General features: G+C 41.3%; 2 protein-coding genes across 6 annotated transcripts in view; both read right to left on the bottom strand.

Moving 5' to 3' along the window:
- The window catches only part of VGLL4 (vestigial like family member 4), a 102,673-nt gene that overhangs the window by 61,853 nt on the left and 14,084 nt on the right, over window positions 1-26,736 (bottom strand). Inside the window, exons 1-2 of one of the 5 annotated variants that reach the window (XM_060688379.2) lie at window positions 4,865-5,100; window positions 4,528-4,735 (exon numbers count right to left, since the gene is read on the bottom strand). The exons of 3 other annotated variants lie outside the window; for them this stretch is intronic. In XM_060688379.2, coding sequence (XP_060544362.1) covers window positions 4,528-4,612 — 85 coding nt within the window. In that variant the 5' untranslated portion in view covers window positions 4,613-4,735; window positions 4,865-5,100. Of the gene's footprint in view, window positions 1-4,527; window positions 5,298-26,736 lie in introns of those variants that run through there. One more of the 5 variants, XM_087887781.1, reaches the window with a different exon arrangement.
- Window positions 22,834-25,166, bottom strand: LOC148115516 (uncharacterized). Its single transcript, XM_087887778.1, has one exon. The coding sequence runs from the start codon at window positions 24,902-24,904 to the stop codon at window positions 23,222-23,224; it is 1,683 nt and encodes a 560-aa protein (XP_087743904.1). The 5' UTR covers window positions 24,905-25,166; the 3' UTR covers window positions 22,834-23,221.

Raw genomic sequence — 26,736 nt, forward strand, 5'->3', positions numbered from 1 at the left:
ATGAAGAAGCAATACCATCCCTCCAATTCTGCTCTATTTGCAAAAAAAAAAAAAAAAAAAAAAAAAAAAAATCAAATAAAAGTTAATGAGTGTATTGTAGTATGGACCCTTGAAACCTCAAAATGCAGCACATTATTTTCCACCTTAAGTGCCATTTAAGGTGAATGAACATTAATTTAGCATATATGCTACACTGCCTTTCCCAGTTCCCACTTCTTTCCATGGATCTTTTTCTATTGGACTGCAAGCAAAATTTGCAATGTTTTACAGTTTTTATATATAATTGGATAAAAATCAATAGGAATGAATTCATCAAAAATACTACTGAAATGTAGAGATCTCTCCCAAAAACCTGTATTCTCACAACCAAGTCCATGAATACAAATCTCATTTTAAAGATGATACGTGTAATAAATGTAATAGTTCTGCCTACACAGCTATACAACATGTTTTTCACTGGATTATGGCTTGAATTCCTATCTCAAAAGAGGTGAAGCCAATAGTATGCATTTCTGTCATTACAAAGTAGCATGGCATAACTTCATAAACTTAAACAAAACAATAACTGGAACTATGCAGTCCTAGCTTCATCAGCTGGCACGAAAGTGTAAATATCAGCTGCATTACTGCCTATCTTGGCCTAATTTTAAAATTTTAAAATAAAAAGTACCTCCTATATTCCAGAACAAAGAACAGGGCAACAGCAACATCATCTGCCATTTTAACTTAAAAAAAAAAAAATCCTTCCTGATCCTAACAAATTCTGGGGAAATTAAGAAGGGGGCGACAACCTCACCCAGCATTTTTTCTTGGAGTTACATCCTCTAACTAACACATGCCACTACCTATCCAACTGCCAGACAAAGTTCATAGGAAGGTCATAAAAGAAGACTTGGCAAAGTTCAAATCTGGTGCTATTTGTAGACACAGTTAACCTGATCTTGAGTGCTCAAAAGTTCACTGTGTCTCCCACTACATTTTAGTACGCTTGTCTCTCTATTATCATAGCCAATCTATTTATCCTGTGAAGGATCTATGAGAGGGGTGGGCAAATGTGGCCCTTTTACAACCTGTGGACTTCAACTCCCAGAATTCCTGAGACAGCCAAGCTGTCTATGAGGTCCTGAATAACAACATGGGGACAGAGCTGTTGTTTTTTTAAAGAAACACTGCTATTTATATGGCTGAATACCAAGGACTGGGCCTGCATTGCAATACTGGAAAAAGGAAAGAAGAAAACTGTCAGGTAGCCTATTGAGCAGCCTTGCCCTCGAAATGGGAAACAGATGAGCCCTCCACTAATATGTATAAAAGTGAATATTTAAAAAAATGTAACAGATAGTAGTAAGAAATAGGGCACTGGTCCCCATTCACCTTCTATACTGCAGTTCTATTTTTCCCCTCCTATGGCACTGATATTTATAAAGTTCACTTAAAAGTGGAGGTGGGGATAAGGGATGAGAATACTTTCCAGCAAGAAACAATCTATTACTTGTGGGAGTACTGCAATATCCTTACAATAAAAGTGCTCTTTCAGACATCTGGATCCCCAATTCAAGCAAACAAATGCATAGACAGCAGGGAAGAAAGAAGATGAGTTGCTTGGAAGTCTTTGAAGAGTTTACTTGCGATTTATTATTATTTATTTAATTTATATGCTGCTCATCTCCCAGTTAGAGGCAACTTTAAAATATAGGTTCATAAAGGAATACTATCCAGAAGGGCGTGTTTCACTTTTATGGTCCTCATGTGTTTTCTATGTATATTAGTATATTTTCCACAAGGAAAATCCCACACACTCAAATTATCTGAAAAGTTCCAGAATTCTGTGTTACTCTATTACTACATTTTCTTCTAGTAGAAAGATGATTCTTTCTTCTGGAAAGTCTATTAATGTTCCAGGAAGCATTTGTGTTAATAATAATCTAATAGACTTATGTTCCTTTTCAAAGACATTTTTTTTTCAAACTGAGCAGAATAGATATTAAATAGCTCCAAAGGCTTATATTCAAATATATGTTTAGTTTTGCTTTAGGAAATAGTTTTCCTTCAAAAAAATTTGCAATTTTAATTTTTCATCATAACCCTCTCTTGTAATAAATGTGTACATTCAAAAATAATTCTTAAATAAACAAACAAGGACAGTGTTTATTTCTTTAATTGCTTAAGAGGGAACTTCCCAGCTCATAACCTCCAAATGCACTGGCCCATAACTAACAGTACCTAGGCATGGCAAATGGAACTAAAGCCCAACATGTTGGGAGAACATCTAAGGAAGAAAAGAAGGTGCATATTATTCTCTCTCCTCCAATAAGAGAGTCAATTATCTCTTACTAAGACAGTGAAATTTAAAATGTTTAAAAATTATTACATTTTTCTCACAATCTTATTCATCTTGACTGTGTATGTATACACTGTCAACTGCAATGGGATGAGTTGTAAGGCTCTACCATACATGACAGTAGCATGGAAGATCCTTCCCTATTCTAAGAACATGTAATAGAGCTGTGATGGCGCAGTGGTAAGAAAGCAGTACTGCAGGCTAACTCATTGCTCACTCCAGGAATTTGATTCTGAACGGCTCAAGGTTGACTCCGCTTCCATCCTTCCAAGGTTGGTAAAATGGGGACCCAGATTGTTGGAGGCAATATGCTAACTCTTTAAACTGCTTAGCGAGGGCTGTAAAGCACTATGAAGCGGTATATAAGTCTAAGTGCTATTGCTATTGCTATTATCTTTAAAGCAGAAGAAAATGTACAAACCCACAGATGCTTTATAAACTTAGTTTGTTTTTATTTACATTTTCTAAATGTTTAAGCATAGTTGTATTTTTCTTGATTTTAATCCAGAGGAAAAGTATTACAGAGCAGTAACACTCCCCCCAAACAATAGGCTCTTTAAAGGGGAAATATTATTAGCAAGTCTTGCCATGGCATCAAGTTTTATAAAAAAGGAAGTGGCAAACCTGTAAAGGACAGCCTAACATTTTGCAACCTGGTATCCCAACTGATGTCCTTTCAGAATTTCCAGGACATCTGAAAGGTACCAGGCTGAGAAAGGTTTTAACAAGAACTCTCTGAAAGCACCTAGGGTAAGATAACCTCTTTTCCCACAGTCATCTCTAATATTTGCTATTTTAAAGCAGGAGATTGAAGACATACATTCTGAGGAGTATCCAATTTATTGAAAAGACAGGCCTTGTTATTTCAGCTGAACTGTTTCTAGCGCCAGCATTTCGCTGCCAGCTTTCTCATTTGTTTTTCTTTTCCTATTCTTAGCAGATTTATACTTTGCTATCCTCAACAAATTCTTCAGAGATCTCTATTAAACAAAGCACTCTCCAAACAATAGTGGAAAACTTTCAAACTGAAAAACCGGAAAAGAGAGATTGAGAGATCTGTGCAATGTTTGTGTGTCAGCCTGTCTGTTGGTACTTTGCACATACGCCAACAGAAAAACAGCCTTACTGCCAACTGCCTACTGATGTCTATCTTCCTTTCCTTTCCTTTCCTTTCCTTTCCTTTCCTTTCCTTTCCTTTCCTTTCCTTTCCTTCTTTCCTTTCCTTTCCTTTCCTTTCCTTTCCTTTCCTTTCCTTCCCTTCCCTTCCCTTCCCTTTCCTTTCCTTTCCTTCCCTTCCCTTGCCATTACAGCCTTTTCAAATTAAAACTGAATGTGTTAAAAAGCAGTACAGTTCTGCCTCCCTTATAACCAGAACTGGGATAGGGGTGAGGTTGGGTAATGCCACTGTAGCGTTGTATATTAGTGAGGAAAAAAATCCGTATCAGCAAAGCACACATATGGGGATTAAAAGAGAGAGAGGTAGAATCAGCTAGAAGATGGCCAGAGTGCCTGGTTTCCAGCAGCTCTGTAGCCTTTAACAGTGAGGGGCAGACTGCTGAGCAGACCTGGAGGGAGGAGATGTGGGACCAGGGGAGGGGAGGAGAGTCGGTTCTCCATGTCAGAGCTTTCTCAGAGCTGTACAGGAAATGAGAAGTCAAACAAAGGGCCACTCTGTATTCTGTAATACAGACACCCTTCAATCCCTGGAGCCGAGTAATTAAAAAAAAACTTTATTATGCCCTAAAACCAGCAACTGATATGAGACAAAAACAACTTGCCACCCTAGAATTCAGCCATTGTTGCCGCTCATCTGTACTTAATGTAGAAAGGAAGCATGTAGAAGTCATGTCTGTCGTCAAGAAAAAACCATCCAGGCAAAGGAAAGCTTTCAGAGGCTACAGAAACAGAAAATCAAAGTCTTCTGACACAACTAAATAAACATCTCGTCTATAATGATATTTGCTGCCTTTGCAAGATGCAAGTTGTACCCACTTTGAGACAGAATGCAAAGAAAAAAGACCCCTATCTTTCTAATTGAAATGATTTTTTTCTCTTTCTGGACACAATGGTAGGGATGTGGAAGGGGAATCACTCCACAGCAAAGGTTCCAGAGGAAACTTAACAGAGGTTTTACAAAGGAAAGGGGGTGGGGGAGAAAGCTACAGGCAACAGGCATCGTAAGTTACCTTCATACTGGCGGAGAATGCCGATATTGTTGTTCATCTTGTCCAAGTACTGGTAATTCAACAGGTCCATCTTCATAAATAGCATTTAGTGGGCTAGCAAAGAAGACCAGCTTGCTTGCTTTCACCCCGCAACAGCAGCGAGAACACAGGCAAATAAATGCTCCAGGCTCCTTCCCAAGCTCCACCAGCCTCAAGGCCCAGCCTCCGACTAATCAAAACAAAAGTATATTAAAATGGAGTGGTTGTAAAAAAAAAAAAAAAAAAAGGCGGGCGGGAGGCAAAAAAAAAAAAAAAGATCCCCTTCGGAAGCAGAAAGTGGAGAGTAGGTTATACCCACCGTCGCCACTGAGATTGCGCTGGGGGAGGGTAAGGCCTGGAAGAGCTCAGGCTTCCTAGGACAAAGACATGCTAATTCTCCTCACAGCCCGCTGCAAGTTAACTGCGCTGACATGCAGGCTATGCTTGGTATGACTCCTATGTAAACTAGCTTCCTCTTTCTAGCAGTCGGCCAGGACTGAGCATGCTCGTTGAATCCCTGGAGCTCTTCAAATGTCAGGGATATTTTCTGCACAAGATCAGGCTCTAAATGCACAGGGAGTTTTGAAAGCAAGACAGAGGAGAAGGAGGAGGAGCTGTTGAAGACGGCACAGAAGGGGCCATGTCAGCCTCTGCCCTTACAGGAAGCACAGCTGCCACTACAGAACTAGAGAAGAAAAAGCAAACACCAAGCTGCTTTTGACAGAGTCTAAGCTGGAAAGTTAAATCAATGTGGATTCATTTCTGAAAATAGAAATTGACACATTTGCTTTTTTTTCCTCCCCATTTTCACAGTCCTAATCTATTTCTAATTCCAAACTAATCTCAATCCAAAACACTACACACTGTTAAACATAAACGATGGAGTTTTACTTACAAATAAAACTTAGTTGGCTGTAGTACAACTGCCATTATTTAATTCTATTTGCACTACAGTTAACAATGCACATAGAAAAAGACTGTGATGTTTTAATTAATTGTTGTAATATTTAAATATTTAGTTAAAAGTTGTAAGTTCCCAAAAGAGTATTTTAGAGCCACAGGAACTTGGCATCCTTGTATCAGATACATTTAGGCATTGTTTAATTCTTGGTTTGCTACACAGCAAATGTTTTCTTAGGATGAGTTGGAATAAGCAATGGCACTTTTGGAGAACCGGAGGTTTGGACTCTGACAGCAGGATTAAAAAGTGCCAAATAGAAGAGGGAGAATAGCTCATCATAAGGGGCCCTTGAGAGGGGGAAAAAACCCGAAAAGTCATGTTGAAGTTGAAGAAATGTAAATTTATTTTGGATCTCAGAGAATGCTGGGGTTTTGTTTTCATTTTGAGAAACAATCCTGCAGTAAACGTTTCTAGTTTGCTGGATTTTTTTCCCCTTGCAGTTTTTTTTAAAGGAACATCACACATAAATCTGCTGGAGACAATATTGTGTTGAGTTGAAACAAAACTCCTTTGTAATTATTTATAATTTATTTTTGTTTTTAAGTGTTAGATCAGATTCTATCAGATTTATAATTTAGGGAGTTTAATCATACCTGCATTTACCACTTACACTCAGACATTACCCCAATAATTTTCTTAGGATGACTGCTTATAAGAAGGCATAGAATTTTAAGGTATCAAACAACAACCAATATACAGCAATTTAAAATTATCCCTCTCAATGAAAAAATAATTGCTTTCAAATATAGTTTCATCAAGCAAATTAGCTTATCTGTAAAAGGCCAAATGGAGGTGGGGCCTGGTTAGAATTTGGATGGGAGACCACCAGGATTTCTCAGAGGTATAGGCAAGACTGGGAAGTCAAAAAGCATCTCACAAGAAAGGAAGCCACTTCCATGCTACTCATATCTCACGCACTTATTCGGTGAGGACATGAATAAATTATTCATATTATTCAATATGAAGGAGAAATTTCCTTTATCTAATGTTATAATGATTCTTTATTAACAACATTTGTTCACTATATAATCACTTTATTTATCACGTCACATGGAATGCTATCTAAAAGTCTTTTAAAATCCATTTTCCATCCAATTCTTCTTAGAATCAAATCACACTTTCGTTAATCAGCTAAATTTTGTTTTTTCTGTGATGTCGAGGAAGAATTAAATTGTCTTGTTTTCTGCTTATTATGTATTCCAACAAATAAGATATAATTCATGAATTAAATTTGCATGTTCAAATTAATGTTTCCTTCATTTTGAAATGTTAATCTTAACACACTAAAGTTCTTCCCATTATTATCTTTCTATATTTTAACTCCCCTTAGTTTCACTTATTATTTAGTGATATAAAGCAGTCCAATATTCCCATTATTCTGGCAGCTACAATACCAAAATTATACCAACATATTACCTGCCTCAATTCTCTGCACTACAGCAGCGCCCTAAAATGAACAGCCTTGCAACTTTATAACTGATCCATCAATCACAGCTTGGAACCACAAATGTACGTACCAAAGTGCAGCAACAACAAACACATTGTAATAATACTGTAGAACTAATCCTGCACTCTTTCACATATAAAAGGCAGATCCATTGCCAGGCAGGCCTTATCCGTTTTTCATTCCTAGTGAACTGGATGACACCAACTGACACCTACAGCTAAATACTGAATTGTTTTGATAACCTAAACAATTTACTAAGGAACAAATTACTAAGAAATATGTCATTCCATCTGGATGAAACCAGAAATGACAAACTGGTAATTGTCATAGTGAACCATTTGCTACATAGTCTAGTATATTGGAAGAAAGAAAGAAAGAAAGAAAGAAAGAAAGAAAGAAAGAAAGAAAGAAAGAAAGAAAGAAAGAAAGAAAGAAAGAAAGAAAGAAAGAAAGAAAGAAAGATTCTAGATATATTGATTATCTGCTTAACCTAGACTCGTCTAAAAAAGAAAACAGATGAAAACAGTCTAGTAGACTAAGTCTCTACATTTGTTGTTTTTAATATTATTCTATTTAATATTTATTTTATTAATATTTATTTTATTTTGTTAATAATTTAATATTAATATTTATTATTCTTATTATTTATTATTATTCAAGTGTCTATTTTCACTGCCATAGAGAAGTACTACACAGCATTAAATATTTAAGAACCTGGTTTCGATTAGTACATTGCATTTCAGATAGTAGAACAAATGTATCAATTAAAGGCAGCTATAATTGCCAAATTTCATACATATATATTAATAAATGTTCATGAAAAAAATGTGAATCACCTCCAAGAAGTATCTTTTACAGTACTAAAACATATTAAATCTCTTTTCTAAGAAGTAATTCCCTGTAGTCTCATAAAAGAATTTGATGAGACTGTAACCATTGCACAAAAAGCTCAGCTTGAAATGCAATCAATGTTAAACATGTATCATTCCAAACTTTGCTCACTACATGGTCATGTTTCATAATTTATATTTAGTAATAATTTTCATTCATTTTAGGAATCGACCCCTACATATTTTGTAGTATTGGTTGTGTGCTTTGTACCCAACAATATAGAACACAGTATAACAGTATTTAAGACAAAACAAGACAAAACAATAATAGTAACAGCAATTGCACAAGGTTCGGTCTCTCCTTATTACATTAGACTTGATAATGAATTTTACCGAGTAGATCTTAAGATTTCCCAGGTTTTTAGAATTTTTCTTGGCTGCAACTATGTGACTAAGGTCGAGTGCCAGCTCAGAGTAACACTGCATTGTATAATTAAATATACTCCCGCTCAAGTGAAAGCTTTAATTTGGTGCAGCGCAGGAATTATTACAGTTTTTTTAAAAGACTGTATCTTTCCAAATATGTTTTAGTACAATACTGTCCCCTACAGGCAATGCTACATGTGCATGCTAGAAAAAGTTAGCTATGTACCCAGGTGCCTATTTTTGCCTTTGAATTACTAATATTTTCTTTACCATTGCATATTTTAGTTTCTAGCTTGGTCACAGTATAAATTCTCTTTTTCAGATAATGAACGTGGCAGAAATCTGAACAATAGGAAGCATATTTGCCAAATCATTTCCCCACTAATATACCGTAGTTCATACAGTTATATGAAAAAAGAAAAGGCCAGTGATAGTTCTGGATAATATGAGGATTTTTTTTTTAAAGGCAGCTATAATAAGGCTCCTTTTGAGGTTGCTCATGAATGAAAATTAAACAATGACATTCACTTGTCAAAAAGGACCTTAAAAAGAACTATGATCAGTGCAGTCCCTTGGACTCATGGCTCCTAAGAGACTTTGCACAAAACTATCTTATGCAACAGTTATACCCATTCTTAGATTGAGAGGCTGTACTCAGTAAGTCCAGCCTTACTCATTTCCAAGTTGGCCCATTGCAATGTTTTTCACGTGGCGTTGCTCTTAAAAAGTACATGGAAGCTTCAGTATATGGAACTATCCATGGTTCTCAGTACACCAAGTTAACACTACTGCTATGTGAGCCTCATTGGCTCCTAGTAAGTTTTTTGTTGCAATTCATGTCCTGGTTATCATCTTTAAAGTTCAACATGGCATAGTGTCAGAGCCCCTGCTTCCAGTGGTTTTGACAGTCCCACCAAATCAGGCAATAGTGCCTGTCCCACCAAATTTTCCTTCAATAAAGCAATGTCACTTGGCAAGACCAAGAAAGTGAGCATTCTTTATGTCCCTGGCTATGAAACAGCCTCTTCCATGAGATGTGGATGGCAGCGAACCAACTGCTCTTCCCCAAGGCATAGCAAGAGAATAATGGAGCCCTATGTATGTGTGTTGTTATTGTCTGTGCAGAATTGTTGTGCAATTGCACCAGTTTTGACCTTCCATTTCATAGGAGGACCTAGCAACAGTAACTCATATCTCATTACCAATATGCTTTACATGGAACTATTTGAAAAATACAAAGGGTCCACTCCAGCTATGTACGTACTGGTTCTTAGCATTTGGAGCATATAATATTGATTCTGTGGGCCCTCCAATAGCTGCCAATTGGCTTCTGTTAAGGAATTACCACTATTACACAAGATCAAAATTTGATTCAGAGAGAAGAGGTTACAATTACTCTAGCGTGCTGATACCATCTGCACTACCACCTCTTCTGCAGAGGCAAAACTAGGAAACATTATGAAAATGTATACTAATGAGAATGGCCCTAGGAAGTTATTTGCTTGCTCACCAGTTTCTGCTCATACCACACCCTCGCTCTCCATTTAAAATACTTTAGCAATCCACGAGTATTTTCATGTAGTAGAACATGTCTGACCTGTAAAGATACAGTATGCTGAAAAGCTAAAGGATACCAAACCGTGAATCAGCTTACAATGATGCTCATGTATGTCTGTCTAAACAATTCTAGATGGTACTTCAGAGACAAATCCTCCTTTCCTACAATATCCTTTTGCTTCTACTGCTGCTGCAAACATTATTTAGCTAATTCAAGACATTAAAAACACATCCCCTACTTAGAACTTTTATTATATTACTCTTCTTTAGTCCTTCTCATGTTAATTCTCCTCTCACCACCATGATTTATAGTGTATGGCTATAAACAGCTGAGAAACAAAACAAAACAAAACAAAACAAAACAAAACAAAACAAAACAAAACAAGCTCTTTCAAAAATGGGAGAACATGTGGGATCTAATCTATAATTTTAAAAAAGCAGAAATAATTATGATAGCATTTTTAAAATGTTGCTTTTGGAAGACAAGAGGAAAAAATAACACTACTGAAATCTTCAACCTGAATTCTTGATTCTGAAGCCTAGAGCACTTCAGGGAAGGCAGGGAGGGGCTTTAGTGTAGCAACAACAGGGTACCCACAAGGAAGCTGAGTCAGAATTCCTCCTGGGGCTAACAAGAATGCAAAGCCAGAGAGAAAACTGCTCTGACAAGTTTGAAACACACATCACATAAAAGTATTTTCTTTAGAAGTCAGCAAATGCATTGCTTCCCCCACCCCCACCCCCCACACACAAAATATCCTCTCCATTCTACACAAACTACATCTCTCACAGAGTTGAGAAGCATTCTCCATGTAAAGACTTTCTGCAAATCAGATTTAGACCCTGCATCCAGCTGGTGGAACAGAGAATCTGGGAGACATAAAGAAAGTTAAGAGCCATCAGAGCAGGGCTGCAAACCTCTGAACATACACTACACACCAGCAACGCTTTAGTTTTCATTTTTAGCATTTCTTTGTTGCCATCTAGTTGTTTTCTATATTTTGGCAGTCCAGTTATTATAGACCAAAGGAAGGCATATAAAACCATCCCAGAGGGGAACCCGAAAAAAGTATATATAAGAAATACCTCCAGAATGTGACTATAAGTCACAAACCTAAGAAATCAAGCAGAATATGTTTTGTGTTACATTCATTTCCCCTCATATAACCGCCACTAGCTTGCATGCAAGTCAGCATTTTTTCTTTTGTAAAAGGAAGACTTATTTGGTAACACAGGAATTCCTCAACTGGGTTACAACAGACCCCCCAAAAGCTATTTACAATCCAAAATTCTGATGGCCAGCCCCCCACAGGGCCACATGACTGCATTTTGGATGCTCGGCATCTGGCCCACATTTATGGCAACTTCCAATATCCTGTAGTTACATGACTGATTTTTACTTCTAGTTTCTAGCAAAACCACCACCAAAAAATAGGTTGCTTGACAACCATGGTACCTATTCTATGACTGCCGCAAAACAGGCCGCAAAATCAGATGCGGTCATGTGGGTGGCCCGTTTAACCACTGTCATGATTTAAAACCATAACTGAGCCCGCAATAAGGATTGTAAGTCGAGGACTATCTGTAGAAATCTTAATTAAGCAAACACACAAATGAGAATCCAGAAACATATTTTTGTAAATATCACAAAAAATTACAGATGGTATGTTTGGCACCTTGAGTTATTTTTTTAAATAATAAAAAGAGGAAATAAATAAATAATAACAAAGTGCAGAGAAAATATAGACTCTTCCATGATTAGCGAGATTGCTTTTTCACATTTCATTTGGCACTGTTTATTAAAATTAAGCATATTTTTAAAACAAAAGACAAACATTTTTGCATATTTATAAAACTTAAAAAAACCCTATCAATTACGTATTAAAAACACAATTTTCAAATGTGCCAGTTCATGTTTGTACTTACAGAATTCCAGAATGCATTTTATCTCGAGTCTCAAAACAGTTGGGTGTTGCTGTTTTTGCTTTGTGAGATAGATGGGATTAGATATTTATTAAAGATATTGATATGAAAAACTACTTCTACCTTCTGGTAGGAATTTACAACTTCATCCTCATGAAAAATGAAAAAAAGCCATCTAATTCTCTTTTGTTGCAATTCCCTTTTTATTACTACATGAGATTTTGAAGACAGGTATTTACAAGATCAAACATGAAGCATAAAGCATGTTTCAACCAAGAATTCACTGATTATGAGGGACACAGTACTAAGTAGCCCAGCAACCTACAAATGGGAGTTTCCAGCAAACACATCTACTAGGATATATCCCTACACATTTTTATTTAAAACAGTTGTTTTGGGAGACTGCGATCTGAAGTACTGAGATACCTTTGCTTATCCTATTTAAAAATCCAAATCCCTGCCAACACAGTCTGAACAAATAGCTGCAATTTTATAGCCTGTCAAAGAAGCTTGAACACTACTTGATTGTCCTTCAAAAGGCAATCATGTTCTAATATACTCCATTTTTTTTACATTTAGATCTGTTTCTAGTGAAAATCACTATAAATACGGGCACTATACACTGCATATATATAATACAACTGACTGACTGACAGTCCCAATTCAAATCTAAGGCAAACTCAATGTTATAACAGTCCAAGTCTCAGCTTTGACCAGAGATGTAAAAGAAGCTAAATTGAACAATTCTTTGTTTACCTGCAACAACCTTTTAACACAACACCAAAAAAAGAAGAGATTATATTATAGGAGGCTAAAGAGCTTAAGCTGGAACTAAAATAGCATCTGGAATGATGGGAAATGGACTTTAATATCTATATAAATAAAAATGTAAATGTCCGTTTGTACATAACCGCACATCTCCGAAAGTCCTTCACCGATTGCTTTCAAATTTTGACACAACGTTCCATTCGACTACGGGCGTGTTTTTATATACCTATATTATATACATGTCACACCTGTGACAGGTAAAAACATGAAAAACATTGGAAAACATTGAAAGACATTGAAAAACATTGAAAAACAGCGCCACCTGCTGGACGTAAAACCAACACACCAACATTTTACCACATGACTTTTGAAAATTAAATCACAAATTTTTCACTAGGTATAATTCCAAAACATATCAACAAAAAATATCAGCAGTCCAGATACAGACGACTTAGGCAGCACATACATTTACATGTTTAAAAATGCTATAAAAATTGTTGCTCTGTTCTCTGAGGAAACATACTACATACTACTCTGAGGAAACATACTCTGAGGAAACAAGCTGCAGTTGTGTTTTTACTGAATGAAATGTCTAAAAATGGGCATTTGCACATATATACATGAATACTTATAGGAAGCACAGATGAAGGGAATTTTGGGGAAAAGCAGACTGGTTATGAAATGTCACTCCAGCAATAATTTCCAGGATAGATAAATCACTTAGTAACAAATCTTGGCAATGCCATGAAAAAAAAATGAATATTTTACCACATGAATTTTGAAAATTAAATAACAAATTTTTCACTAGATATAATTCCAAAATATATCAACAAAAAAATATCAGCAGTCCAGATACAGAAGACTCAGGTAGTCCTCGACTTGCAACAATTCACTTACTGACCATTCGAAGTTACAACAGTACTGAAAAAAGTGACTTATTACCATTTTTCATGCTTATGACCATTGCAGCATCCCCATGATTATGTGATTTACATTCAGCTGCTTGACAACTGACTTACATTTATGACAGTTGCACTGTTCCTGGGTCATGTGATCACTTTTTGCAACCTTCTGACAAGCAAAGTCAATGGAGAAACCAGATTCACTTAACAACAGGGTTACTAATTTAACAACTGCTGTGATTCACTTAACAAATGTGGCAACAAAAAAAAGTGGTAAAATGGGGCAAAACTCACTTAAGAAATTTCTCACTTAGCAACGTAGATTTTGGTTTCAGTTGTGGTTGTAAATTAAGGACTACCTGTATTAAAGATTGATTGAATTCAATTGGAAAGATTTAAAGAGCTCAAAACCAGATAAGAAAAATATAGTGCTACAAACATAGCAATAGAAACTTAGATATAGAAATTCATAATTCTATAAAATATAAATAGTTGTAAATTAAAGTAATGGGCTCTAGCTTAAGATAGGTAGGAGAGTAGAAACAAATATATTGTTAACATAACATGCTGTGGTGCGGAGAGCTGCAAAGGCCTGGCCTGAAAAGGTAAGGGCGATGGCAGGGGATGCAGAAGAGGCCGGGCCAGAGACAGAGATAAACAGAGAGAGAGGGAGAGAGATACATAGAGAAATAAAGAGAGACGGGAGGGGAGAGACACATACAGAGATACAGAGAGAGAGGGTGGGAGAGAGAGAGAGAGACAGAGAGATACAGAGAGAGGGGGAGAGAGAGAGACGTAGAGAGATACAGGGGGGAGAGAGAGACATAGAGAGATACAGAGAGGGGGGAGAGAGAGACACACATAGAGAGATACAGAGGGGGGAGAGAGAGACATAGAGAGATACAGAGGGGGGAGAGAGAGAGACATAGAGAGATACAGGGGAGAGATAGAGAGACAGAGAGAGAGACAGAGAGAAGGGAGAAGAGAGAAAGACAGAGATACAGAGAGAGGCACATAGAGAGATACAGAGGGGAGGAGAAAGAGACATAGAGAGATACAAAGAGAAAGGGGGAGACAGAGAGGGAAGATTTTGTGGTTCCCATTGTTTTTTAGCAACCGGTTCTCTGCCCTAATCACCAGCTGCGTAGGCGTGGCTCAGGGGCTGTCATATGACTGATGAAAGTGATTGACGTCGAGTTGGCCACGCCCACCAAATGTTCGTGGAGACTTTGGAACTTCAGCCTCGCTCTTTTAGCCCAGCAGAAGCACCAGACTGGGCCACAGGAACGCGTGGCCGGGTACAGTTAGTATGAAATAAAACAGGAAGCAGGCTAATAAAATTCTGCAAGAAAAGCAAACCATTTCTTCCAACAAGATAAAAGAGAGCTCTAAAGAGGGTCATCACTGGATGACAATACCAGTATAGATTTAACTATAAACTCTACAAGCCAAAATGCAGAAGTTCTATTGAGTCACCCAAACAGATCACAAGAGCTATCAAATTTACAACTTAAACTGTAGAAAATAAATACAATGACTGAACCAAAAATATTGTAGCAACGTTCTATATGATTAGGGTGATATTACCTTTAAAGGACTAGATTTGATATGTGAATAGCTAAGCTGAAATTTGTGCCATAATTAAAGCCGAAGAAAAATATTTCGAAGGGCAAAAAGGAACAGAAGACAAAATGACAAGCAGAAAACAAAATGACTGCAAATAAACACCTGGTCCAACTAAATGTTGAATTCCAAAGATGAACAAGCAACGTCTTCACATTAGCTGTCAACTAGTGGAAAAGGAGGCAACATAAGCTGCTTCCCCTGCAGCTTCCAAACCCTGGGTCTGGAAGTGCGCTTCCCGCTCTATCGTTCCAACTCTATGCGACTGCCCTGGCTCCTGGAAGACTCGACAGTAGGTGGCTGGCCCGATCGGCTTCTTCTCGGCTTCCAGCTGGGTTTTGGAAGCCACAGAGGAAGCCATCCTCAGTGCTCGGATGGTGGCGGTGGCGGCATGGTCTCCCCATGCAAGACTGCAGCTCCCTTCACCCTTTGCTGCCTCTCTGCCCCTGCTGCCAGAAGACTCTCTGCCCCGGCTCCCGGAAGACTTGGCAGCAGGTGGCTGGCCCGACTGGCATCTTCTCCATTTCCTGCGGCTTCCAGCCGGGTGCTCACCAGCTTCACCCACATCGACGTGGTGAGGCCTGGGAGGCGTGCAAACAGAGGAGGGAACAGGCACTTGCGCGGCTTGGCACCTTCGAGCCACTCGCCTTCCTCTCGCAGGAGGGGCGGGGATTGATGGCAAATGGAGGGAGCCTCTCTCTGCCGGACCCCCCAATAATAAGGCCAAGCCCTTATTTCGGGGTCCAAAAGAAAATAAGACCCTATCTTATTTTCGGGAAAACATGGTATGAAGTTCCTAGATCAAGAATTTGATGAGCTCTGTAAGAAGGGCGAAATAGAATGCATCCATATAGATGCAACTAAAGTTATGCTGAAAGCAAACAATTCCAACCAACAATTCCCCAGTACCATTAAAGAAGAACATTATTCTGTGTGCAGTGAGCAGGGTGGAAGGTATCTTCATAATTTGACTCCAGAGAAAGGCTCAAAAACAGGAAAACCTGCTCAAGTGATTGCAGATAATCAAATAGAAAGGCATTGACAAAAGTTTGAAGGCCATTGTAAGAGATTCTACAAATGTTAATACTGGCTGCTAAGGTGGTGCCATGCACTGGAGAGGTCAAGCTTGACCGGAAGTGGAATTGATTGGTGTGTGCACTCCACACGAATGAGCTACCCCTACGACACTAATCAGAAAATCGGACAGAAAGGCCTTGTCTAAAAACAAACGGGCAGGTAAAATTGGCAACATGCTAGACACTGCAACAGAACTTGACACTGATCCTTCATTCACCAGTTTCAATTTCACTGAGCGACAGTATTGTAAAGGATCTCTCTATTGATGAAGTGTATAGATATAGGATCACACAGGCAACAAGAACAGATCTTGTTCTTCTGGAAATTGGCCCTGTAAGCCATTTATGCTGGTTGACAACTGCAAATAGGCTTTATTGAATATGGGTTTCAAAACATCACTTTAACCCATTATTTCTGCCTACCTGCTATCTGCAAGCAGTGTTCCAGTTCCCTTCTCTAAATATTGCCATCTAGTGAGACCAAGGAATCTTGTCTTCTCTGTCACTGCTTCCATTCTCTCGAACAGCGCATCCCCCCAGTGATACAGATGGTGCCCTCTCTCCTGGCTTTGGTCCCAGACCTGGGGTGTATGTGTGTCTATTTCCTCTATACAAAACAAAACAGATTAATAATCAGGCTCAAATCAGGGCACCATTGGAAGAGCTGAAGGACCAGGTTAAAGAGAGATCATCATAGAGAAAATTTATGTGATCACTAAGAGTCAATGACTTGATGGCATGCAATTGATTAATCGATGTTCTTAATTGTTTAATCTTCTCTTCTATTAAAATCAGACTGCACTAATAGTGAAGGTAAAATATTCTGGATTACAAAGGGAAAGATCCTGGAGAAGATCTTGAGGACTGGAAAAATTGAAGATGGAAGAAAACTACCGTTTTTTTTTTGGAATATAAGATGCACTGGAGTATAAGACACACCTACCTGTTTTGGTGAGGAAAAGAAGAAAAAGAAATCTGTCTCTGAGCAATTTTGCCTCGTTGCAGCAAACAGCAAACAGCCTGCTTTACTTTCATTTTTGTTTTCAGCATAGCTTGATTAGCACAAGGAAAAAAACATCTGCTCCAGCAATTTACCTCTTTGCAGCAAGCAGCAGAGCCCTGTGCAAAACAGCTGAGAGCAAATCAGCTGAGAGTCGGGAGGCCGATCCAATCAACTTGTGTTAATTAGGCTGTGCTGAAACTGAAATGAGCTGTGTTTCCTTGCTGTTTGTTTGCAAGGAGGTAACTGCTGCGAGGCAAAGGCCAAAGGGTGGGGGGCAGTGGGTGAGCAGGGCTACATTCAGTGTATAAGACGCACCTAAATTTTCACCCCCTTTTAGGGGGGGAAAAGATGCATTTTATACTCCGAAAAATACTGTAAGTATTTAGGTATTTTCCTAGATGATACAAGTACAAATTTAGAAGGACTTAATGAATCAGTTACCAACAAAATGGCAAAATCGCACTAATCAAGTCATGAAGAGGTTGAGGTTACAGAGGAAACTACAACAATGGTAAATCCATACATTTTTGTGAGATACTGTAACAGTCTTTACAATGGTGTGAGGATATTGATGGATGAATATATTTGCTGAACTTTGCTCCACTGTTAAGCAAACATGAATGACACATAAAGACAAGTCATTAGTAGGTCATTAGCAAATCCCCATTCCTTGTTTTGGTTTTTATTCTTAAATAAATATAGGTGTGAATCTATTTTCATTTCTGATTTACTATATATATATATATATATATATATATATATATATATATATATATATACACACACCAATACAACAGTTATACAAATCAACAATATTTCTAGTTTTACTGGTTAAACTTTATTCAGCAAATCATGTTCATTTTTTAAAAAATGCATGCCATAATCAGACTAATTATTTAATCCAAACTATTATATCCTTCAGCTAAGTTTATAAAAATATACTACATATTTTCCTGGCACTTGGAAAGGGGACAGAATGTGTGCATTCTACTTTTGTATGTAAGTTACCAAACTCTATATAAACCAAATGATCAGATTATCAAAAGCAGGCAAAAGAAAAATCAATAAATTAGAATTACCATCTAACCAGCCATCAGAGACTATAAGAAATATTTTAGCAAAACTCTGCACACACTTTATTAACTCAATCTCTTTTCCTTCTCCACTCCTGCTAACAGCAACTCCTTTGTGTATGCTTTTCAATTGGGAACAGAACAGTTATAAGTAGCCACACATAGCTTAGGTTCACAAAACAGAGTGCTTTGGGATTAGCCAAGTTTGCTGTGTAACCATACAATAGTTAATTTATTATGGTGAGGGATAATATTACTAGATAATTGTGATTTACTTTACATGGGGTTGTCCTTTAAGACAGTCTATAAATTTCAATTGGTGTAAAATCAGAAGCTCTTGTGCTTATGGGAAGTGTCATTATTGCCATATAAGTGCAGCGGTGAAATCCAGCAGGTTCTGACAGGTTCTAGAGAACCGGTAGCGGAAATTTTGAGCAGTTCAGAGAACTGGTAGCGGAAATTTTGAGTAGTTCGAGAACAGGCAAATACCACCTCTGGCTGACCCCAGGAGTAGGATAGGAATGGAATTTTGCAGTATCCTTCTCCTGCCACGCCCACCAAGCCACACCACGTCCACCAAGCCACGACCACAGAAACGGTAGTAAAAAAAAATGGATTTCACTACTGCCTTAGTGCTATGGAACCTTCATGGCTAATAGGATGTTTACAAGTGTTATTCAAGGAACTACAGGGTTCAGGACCTAGGTATTTACAAGAGGTAAATCTTTCCCTAAAAGATTATGTTTCTCTTCCCAGTCTGAGAGATCAGAGAATCAGCCAGCTGGCTCAACTGGGTCAAAAAAGTGAACATTGAAAAAAAAAGCATGAATGGGTCCTTTCCACAGCCCTGTAAAAAACCTGGCTATTCCAGAAGCCTAGATTTACTGTTGTCCACCCTAACTCCGATGGCTATGTTTATTGTTTATAATATGTAAATATAGTTAGCATTTGTTACCACATTGGTATCTTGTTACTGTTACTCTTTTATATAACACTTAGAGTCTTTTCAGACAGAAGCAGTTTGTAGATGTTATAAATAAATAAATTACTAATCTACAACTAAAAAAGAACAGACTGAACAAGAACTATTGAATAAAGCTCTAGAGAAACCGGAGAGGGGGGAAATAGCAGTGACACTAAAGTTAGTAACTTTATACTTCATGTAATATACATTTGGTAGCATACCTGTAATATATCATTGGTAATACCTTTAATGATACATCTGTTATGTAAACCAATTTCTGACTTATAGAGTTGTAGTAAATGTTTCCATTTTGGTTTCTTCAGTAAGAAAGAACTTTTGCCTTAGAGCAGGGGTGAGGAACTATGGCCCTTTTATGACTTGTGGACTTCCACTCCCAGAATTCCTGAGCCAGCCATGCTCTTAGAGGAAGCTCTAAGTTCACAGTTTCACTAACATCTAATATGAAAACTATGCTGGTTTAGGAATTCTGGAATTTGGAGTCCACAAATCATAAAGAAGGCATAGTTCCCCATGTCTGCCTTAGAGAAATCACAATCTTGCTTGTTGCCATTCGGCAAACTCAAATCATCAAGTCAGCTACAGACTGAATTAAATCTATAAATCATTTACACATCATTCTGCTATAGTCAAGATCTAATTACAAATAGGCCTTGTCTAGCGACCACAATTAACATTGGCAACTTAGTCATTACGTGAAGCAGTCGGTAAGTGAAACTGCATTTGTACGCATAATCGTTCTTCGTTTCCTTTGCTTTACAGACCTGGGAAGGTCATGAATGCAAGGCCTGATCATAAAATTGTTTTTCCATCAACATCGCATTTGCTAAACCAGGCAGTTGTTAACACTACCTGTGTAGCTGATTAAAATGGACGTTGGTCCTACCTGATACGTCCGTTCTCGTTGTAGGGAAACGGATGTCACTTTGGGGGACAGTTCCATGCTGCATGTGACCGAGTCTATAAATTAACATAGCTCCGCCCTCTTGGCCCAGTGTTTCGGCGAGGGCGACGATGTAGACTGACGTGTCTCCCTAGAACGAGAAAGAATTAGTACACCTCCCACCCCGTGCACCCAAAAAGGGAGGGCGTCCATTCTCCGTAAGGAGGGAAACGGCTGTCACTTTGGGGACATACCATAGCTGAATGTCCTCCTGGGCGGGAGATAGGTAAACGGGGCAGCCGAAGTCAGGAATGAAGCACTGCTTGCAATACCCGGCGGCCGAAGGCCGCATCCGATGATGCAAAAGAGTCAATCCGGTAGTGTCTGATGAATGGAGTGATAGATGACCACGTGGCCGCCCGGCAGACCTCTTCTAACGGAGCTCGGGTGGCCCAGGCCGCCGAAGTTGCCGCACTCCGAGTCGAATGAGCCGTAATACGAGGTGGAACCGGGAGGTGGAGACGCTGATAAGCAGTTGCGATGGTGGCCCGAAGCCATCGGCCCAGGGTAGGACCCGAGACCCGGGTGCCAATTGATTCCAACTGGAACGAGACAAACAGGGCTTCCGATTTGCGGAAGGAACTAGTCCGAGAGATATAGATGCGGAGAGCTCGTCGTACGTCCAGAGTATGCCAGGATCGCTCGAGGCGGTGCGAGGGATGGGGGCAGAAATTAGGAAGGACCAGCTCTTGAGACCGATGAAAAAGAGAGTTCACCTTGGGTAGGAAGGCAGGGTCAAGACGGAGGACCACCCTATCCGTGTGGAAAATACAAAGGTCCTGGCGAATGGAGAGTGCTCCCAACTCGGAAATACGACGAGCCGAAGTGATCGCCACTAAAAACAATACTTTGAACGACAGGAAACGGAGAGAGACCTCCCGGAGAGGCTCAAATGGAGAGTCAGTAAGAGCCTTAAGCACGGAGTTCAGATTCCAGGTAGGGAACCGATGGACCACTGGAGGTCGCAAGTTAGTAGCTCCTCGCAGGAAGGTTCTGATAAGCGGATGACGGGCGAGAGAGTCCTTAGCGCCACAGGTTAAGACTGTTGAAAGGGCTGCAACCTGCCGGCGCAGAGTAGAGGGAGCTAACCCAGCATCAAACCCGTCCAACAGGAAGGACAGGACCGTAATGACCGAGGCAGAAAGGGGATCCAACCCCTTTCGCCCACACCAGGATGAGAAAGAGGCCCAAGTAGATTCGTAAATTCGCGAAGTCGAATCCCGGCGGGCCGCCTGCATGATGGAAACGACCCGAGGGGGAACACAGGCGCCAGTTAGGAGGCGCCGCTCAGCCTCCAAGCGGTTAATTGGAGGCTCGACGGGTCCGGATGCTGTAGTGCTCCCTGGGAGAGAGAGAGGGAGGCCCGAGGTAAGCGCCAGGGAGGAGCCACCGAGAGGGAGCGAAGGTCCGCGTACCATGGATGCCGGGGCCAGTGCGGAGCAAGGAGGATCAGTTCCGCTCCCTCCTCGAGAAGCTTCCGAATTACCTTCGCTAGAAGAGGCAGAGGCGGGAACGCGTAGAGGAGGCCGGACGGCCAGGGACTGCGGAGAGCGTTCGTGGCCTCTGCCAACGGGTCCGGATAACGGGAGAAGAACCGGGGAACTCGGTGGTTCGAAGAGGTGGCGAATAAATCGACCACAGGAGTCCCGAACCTGGCTGCAATGTCCAGAAACAGGGACTGAGGGATGCTCCATTCTCCGGGATCCAGAACATGGCGACTGAGGGCATCCGCCTGAACATTCAAGGCCCCTGAGATGTAGTCTGCCCTGAGGGACCGGAGATGACGTTCGGCCCAAAGGCCCAGACGCAGAGACTCCGCTAGCAGTAACCGGGAGTGAGTTCCCCCCTGCCTGTTGAGGTGGGCCTTTGTAGAGATATTGTCCGTTAGGACAAGAACATCCTTGCCCTCCACGAGGTGCTGAAAACGAAGGAGGGCCAGGCGGACCGCTCGCAGTTCCAAAAAATTGATGTTTTTTCGACGCTCTTGAAGCGTCCAAAGGCCCTGGGCTTGGTGTTGAAGAAGATGAGCCCCCCATCCTAGAAGGCTGGCATCGGTCACCAGAGACAGCCGGTGAGGCTCGCGAAAGAAGGTGCCGTGAGCAATGGCTTCCGAAGTCCACCAACGAAGGGAAGCGGAGACTTGCGGGGGCAACCGAAGACGGACGAGCGAGGAACTGCGGCCGGACCGTTGAAGAGGGAGGAGAAGCCACTGGAGCTGTCTGCTGTGTAATTGAGACCAGGGAACTATTCCAAAAGTGGAGACCATTTTGCCCAACAACCGGGACAGCTTCAATGCTGAGCCAGAGCCCTCCACTAAACACTCAGAAGCCAAAGAAGAAAGACTGACCTGGCGGTCAGGGGAGAGGGAAACTATAGAAGAAACTGTGTCTATAGAAGCGCCCAAATGGAGAATGCGGGTAGACGGGTCAAGCTGGCTCTTGGCCCAATTAATCGAAAAACCATGGGCCTGCAGAATGGAAAGCACAGAACTCAAATCCCGCTGGGCAGAATGGAGGGAAGGAGACAAAACCAAAATGTCGTCTAAATAAAACTGTAAACGGATAGAAAGGGTCCGAATATATCCAATGAGGGCAGCCATAATTTTAGTGAAAACCCTCGGGGCCGAGGACAGCCCAAAGGGGAGAGCCCGATATTGATAATGCTGACCCATGAAACAAAAACGGAGATACTGACGATGAAGGGGGGCAATCCGAATATGCAGATATGCTTCGGTTAAGTCTATAGAAGAAAGAAAATCCCCAGGGCGAATGCACTCGAGAATGGTAAAAAGAGAGTGCATCTTGAACCGGCGGTATGTAACGTACCGGTTCAAAGCTTTTAAATCCAATATGGGGCACCACCCTCCCGAGGATTTCTTAACAAGGAACAAGCGGGAATAGAACCCTTGGCCCCACTGTTCCCGAGGGACCTCCTGGACAGCTCTAATGTCCAAAAGGTGGGAGATAGCTGAGGAAACCAAAGCCCTCTTGGTGACATCCCGGGAAACTGGGCAAGGGAGAAAAACAGAAGGGGGAGAGGAAAGGAACTCCAAATAAAGACCTGACTTGATGGTAGATAGGACCCAAGCATCAGAGGTAGAAACCTCCCATTGAGGAAGGAAAAGAGACAAGCGCCCCCCAATAGGGGCCGAATTAGCGTGATCTACGTTGGAAACGGCCCCTGCCCCCCCCCACGGTAGGAACGTTTTGGAAAAAATCTACCCCCTTGTCTGACCTGGGCATCCTGGGTCTGGGATCTGGCAGGAAAGGAACGTTGGTAACGGTGCTGGTAAGATCCAGGCTCGGGAGGACGAAAGGACTGAGACCGGGGAAGGGCTGAGAAGCGAGAATCTGCCCGTCTGGAAACGGAGGGAAGGATCTTGCGGCGGTCCCTAGTTTCCACCAGAAGGGGCTCTAATGGAGGACCGAACAAGGATCCCGCAGTGTAGGACGAAGAGGCCAATTGCCACTTGCTCCGCATGTCGGCGTTCCAATTGCGCAGCCACAGAAGACGACGCGACGTTACGTTGGAACTGAGGGCCTTGGCTGCAAAACGGGTAGCATTAAGAGTGGCGTCCGCTGAATACTCTAGGGCCGCCGATATCTTGCTCAGATCTTGCCGGGAACGAGAATCGGCAGGCGGAAGGCGGTCCTGAAGTTGTTTTATCCACAGTAATGCGGCCCTGTTAAAGAAAGAAGCCGAGGATGAAGCCCTGATGGACCAGGCCGCAGCCTGGTGGCCTTTGAGCAGGGTCCTCTCCGCTCTCCGATCTTCAGGACGTAAGGAGTCTTCCGGAGGTCCAGTTGGATGAGAAGAGTTGCAGAGGGCCACGATGGGAGCATCTACGGGAGGAGGTTGCAATAAATCAGAAAGGGCGGGAGCCGAATTGTAGAGTCTCTTGTCCAGACCGTTGGGGCTGGGCCCAGCCCCCGGGAGAACCCACTGACGTTGAAGAACATCTAAGAACAGCTTTGGTGCAGGAATAGTCTCAGGGTCAACTGTGGGAACTGCGAACACAGCCGAAGCAGGATCTGGAGCAGAAGTGGTGGCTTCAGGTGAAGCGACCGTGCCCAAACGAGTAGTCACAATGGCTTTCCGCAATAAAGATCTAAAAAGTTGCGGCTTAAAAAGGCCAATAAATGGAGTCTGATCGGGGACCAGACCGTCGTCGTCAGAAAGCGCAGAGTCAGGAACCTCATCCAAGTCAGCGAGGGAGGCTTGATCTGGAGATGCGACGGACTCGGCTAAATCCTGTTCTGAGACAGCGTCTGCCACTCGATCCGGTCGCTGGAGCTGGGAAACAGTGGAATCCTCAGCAGGAAGGCCCTGGTGGAGACATTGGGCAAGGCTCTGCCTAAGGGCCCTGGTCAGCATAAGCTCAAAGGCTTCCGGAACCAAAGGAGCAGAACCAGCAAGGGGAGGCATAGGGGGCGGCTCGTGATGTGCCGTATCTTGGGCAACGGCAACCATGGAAGGATCAGCTGCAGGCAAGGTTCTAAATAGCGGTTCCGAGCCAGGCAAAGGGTGAGGCTCCGCCAATACTGAGCCATCTGGGGAAAGTTCCCGAACTGAACTTGCTGACAGAGAAGGGGCTGGAGATCGAGATCTCGAATGGCCAACTGGATCAGTGGAAGTAGCCTGAGCCACTTGAGCCTGGGCTTTATGAAAAGCTTTTTCTATGGCCTTATGGCGACGCTGCTCATCCTTAGAGGGAGCAGCTACTGTGGCAGAACTTGATTTGCCAACCCTTGCTCTTTTGGCCTTGGGCTGTTTGGAAGGGCCTTCTAATGGATCGTCCTGAGCAGGCCTCTTACCAGACGAGGCCGATTGCTGCCTAGCCGCCATGTTGCGATGAAAGGCCGAGACAAAATGGCCGCTGGAGAACAGGCTAACACAAAAGCGGATTAGCGCCACAAACGAGGAGAGGCCAATCCACAAACAAAGACCAGGAGATGAGCCGCTCGATCGCTAGCTCAAGGGCTATTACTGCGATCGTTCAAACGTCAGCCAGCCCAGCACGGGAATCAGGGACACACGCCGCCAGCCGAAGGGCTGTTACTGCGGCTAGAGGAAACTCTCTGTAAAAAACAAGTCCAAATCCCTGAGTCTTTGGGATGGATCGCAGACCCTAAAAGGTCGAATCGCGATCTATTTAAAGAAGGCCGTCACGTCGGTAAACTAGAAAGCCAAGCGCCGCCCCGCTTACCAGATGATTTGAGGAGTCGGGGCGAAAGCGCGCGAAAAAACGCCGCCGCGCTCAACCCGAAGGCTGAGGGGAGCGCGAAACGGCGAATACGCTCTGCTGAATCTGAGACGGCCAAATAAAACGACAAAATAAAAAACAGGAACAAGGAAGGGTCCAATCAGTCCAAATAAAAACAAAAAAAATCCAGAGAAGCAAGATGAAGCAATCCGGAGTGGAAACGACTGCACTAGGAGACACGACCGGCCAGCATAGACCGAGTCGAAACACTGGGCCAAGAGGGCGGAGCTATGTTAATTTATAGACTCGGTCACATGCAGCATGGAACTGTCGTCCCCCAAAGTGACAGCCGTTTCCCTCCTTACGGAGAAACAGTTATGAAAAATAAGACACTATTTTTTATTCATGACATTTCCACTCGGTGGCAGACATATTAAGAACATTCCTAGTCTCACCAAACCAATAGGATTGCAAACTCATGCAGAAAGCCAATATGTTTTCCTCCAGGTATTACTGGCCCTTCAGCATTCTCTGTCTGTAGTCAGCTTTGCAGTACAATCATCTTGAAAAAATACTAGTCTCAATTTTTCATAAACCTACTAGTTTGGGGGGGGGGAGCTTTAATAAAAGCATGCAACTTTTATTAGGCTTGATTTCTTCTTTTGAGCACATCATTATTCCGAGTATCTATTGAAAACCCAGGCCGACTGTATCTGAAAATCTGGATCAAAGATAACATAGACATTAATATCCAGACATTCAAGCAAAATATGTATGCATAGGCAGTATTATCAAAAGCACACGCAGTAGATAGGATTTGCTGATCTGTGCCTTCTTTCTTGGGTATTGTGTGTGCAATTAAATAAAAAAAAAAATCCATTCCTGCGCTAAAGATCTTAACAGCTTAGAATGTGACAAGCAGCAACAGGTGACAAAAATAAATGGACAAAAGACCCAGTCAAAGCAACTGCAGTAATCTACTGGAAGAAAGTTGTACTTGGTTTTCATTCCCAGTAGTGAGAAGAATTTAATATGCAGGAATTATATATTTTAAAATATTGTTTTACTACCTAGTTCCGGCTGGGAATAACGAAGCATCAAAATTTTATACAGCTCTTTCCATTTCAAAACAAATTACCATAAACACTCTCCACATTACATTTTAATAATGAACTGAAGCTATGTTAGATAGAATTAACTTAGAGGAAGCTCTAAATTCACAAGATTGTTTCACTAACATCTAATATGAAAACTATCTAAGATCTAGAGGAAATGTGAAGAACATCACACTCTTAAGAACCTTTTAACCCAACTACCGGTACTCTGTTTTTTTCTATATGTAGAGAAGAATAGCTAACAGAAAATTTTGGGAGTAATTGGTGGCGCAGCAGACTAAAGCACTGTTAAGTAACACCAGCTGCCTGCAATTACTGCAAGTTCAAATCTCACCAGGCTCAAGGCTGACTCAGCCTTC

The sequence above is a fragment of the Pantherophis guttatus genome, chromosome 2 (genome assembly GCF_059756535.1).
Source record: "Pantherophis guttatus breed Tessera chromosome 2, ASM5975653v1, whole genome shotgun sequence".
In the NCBI taxonomy this organism is placed as follows: Eukaryota; Metazoa; Chordata; class Lepidosauria; order Squamata; family Colubridae; genus Pantherophis; species Pantherophis guttatus.

Coding starts and splice junctions, on each gene's coding strand:
- LOC148115516 (XM_087887778.1), bottom strand. CDS start 24,904: ATGGCGGCTAGGCAGCAATCGGCCTCGTCTGGTAAGAGGCCTGCTCAG.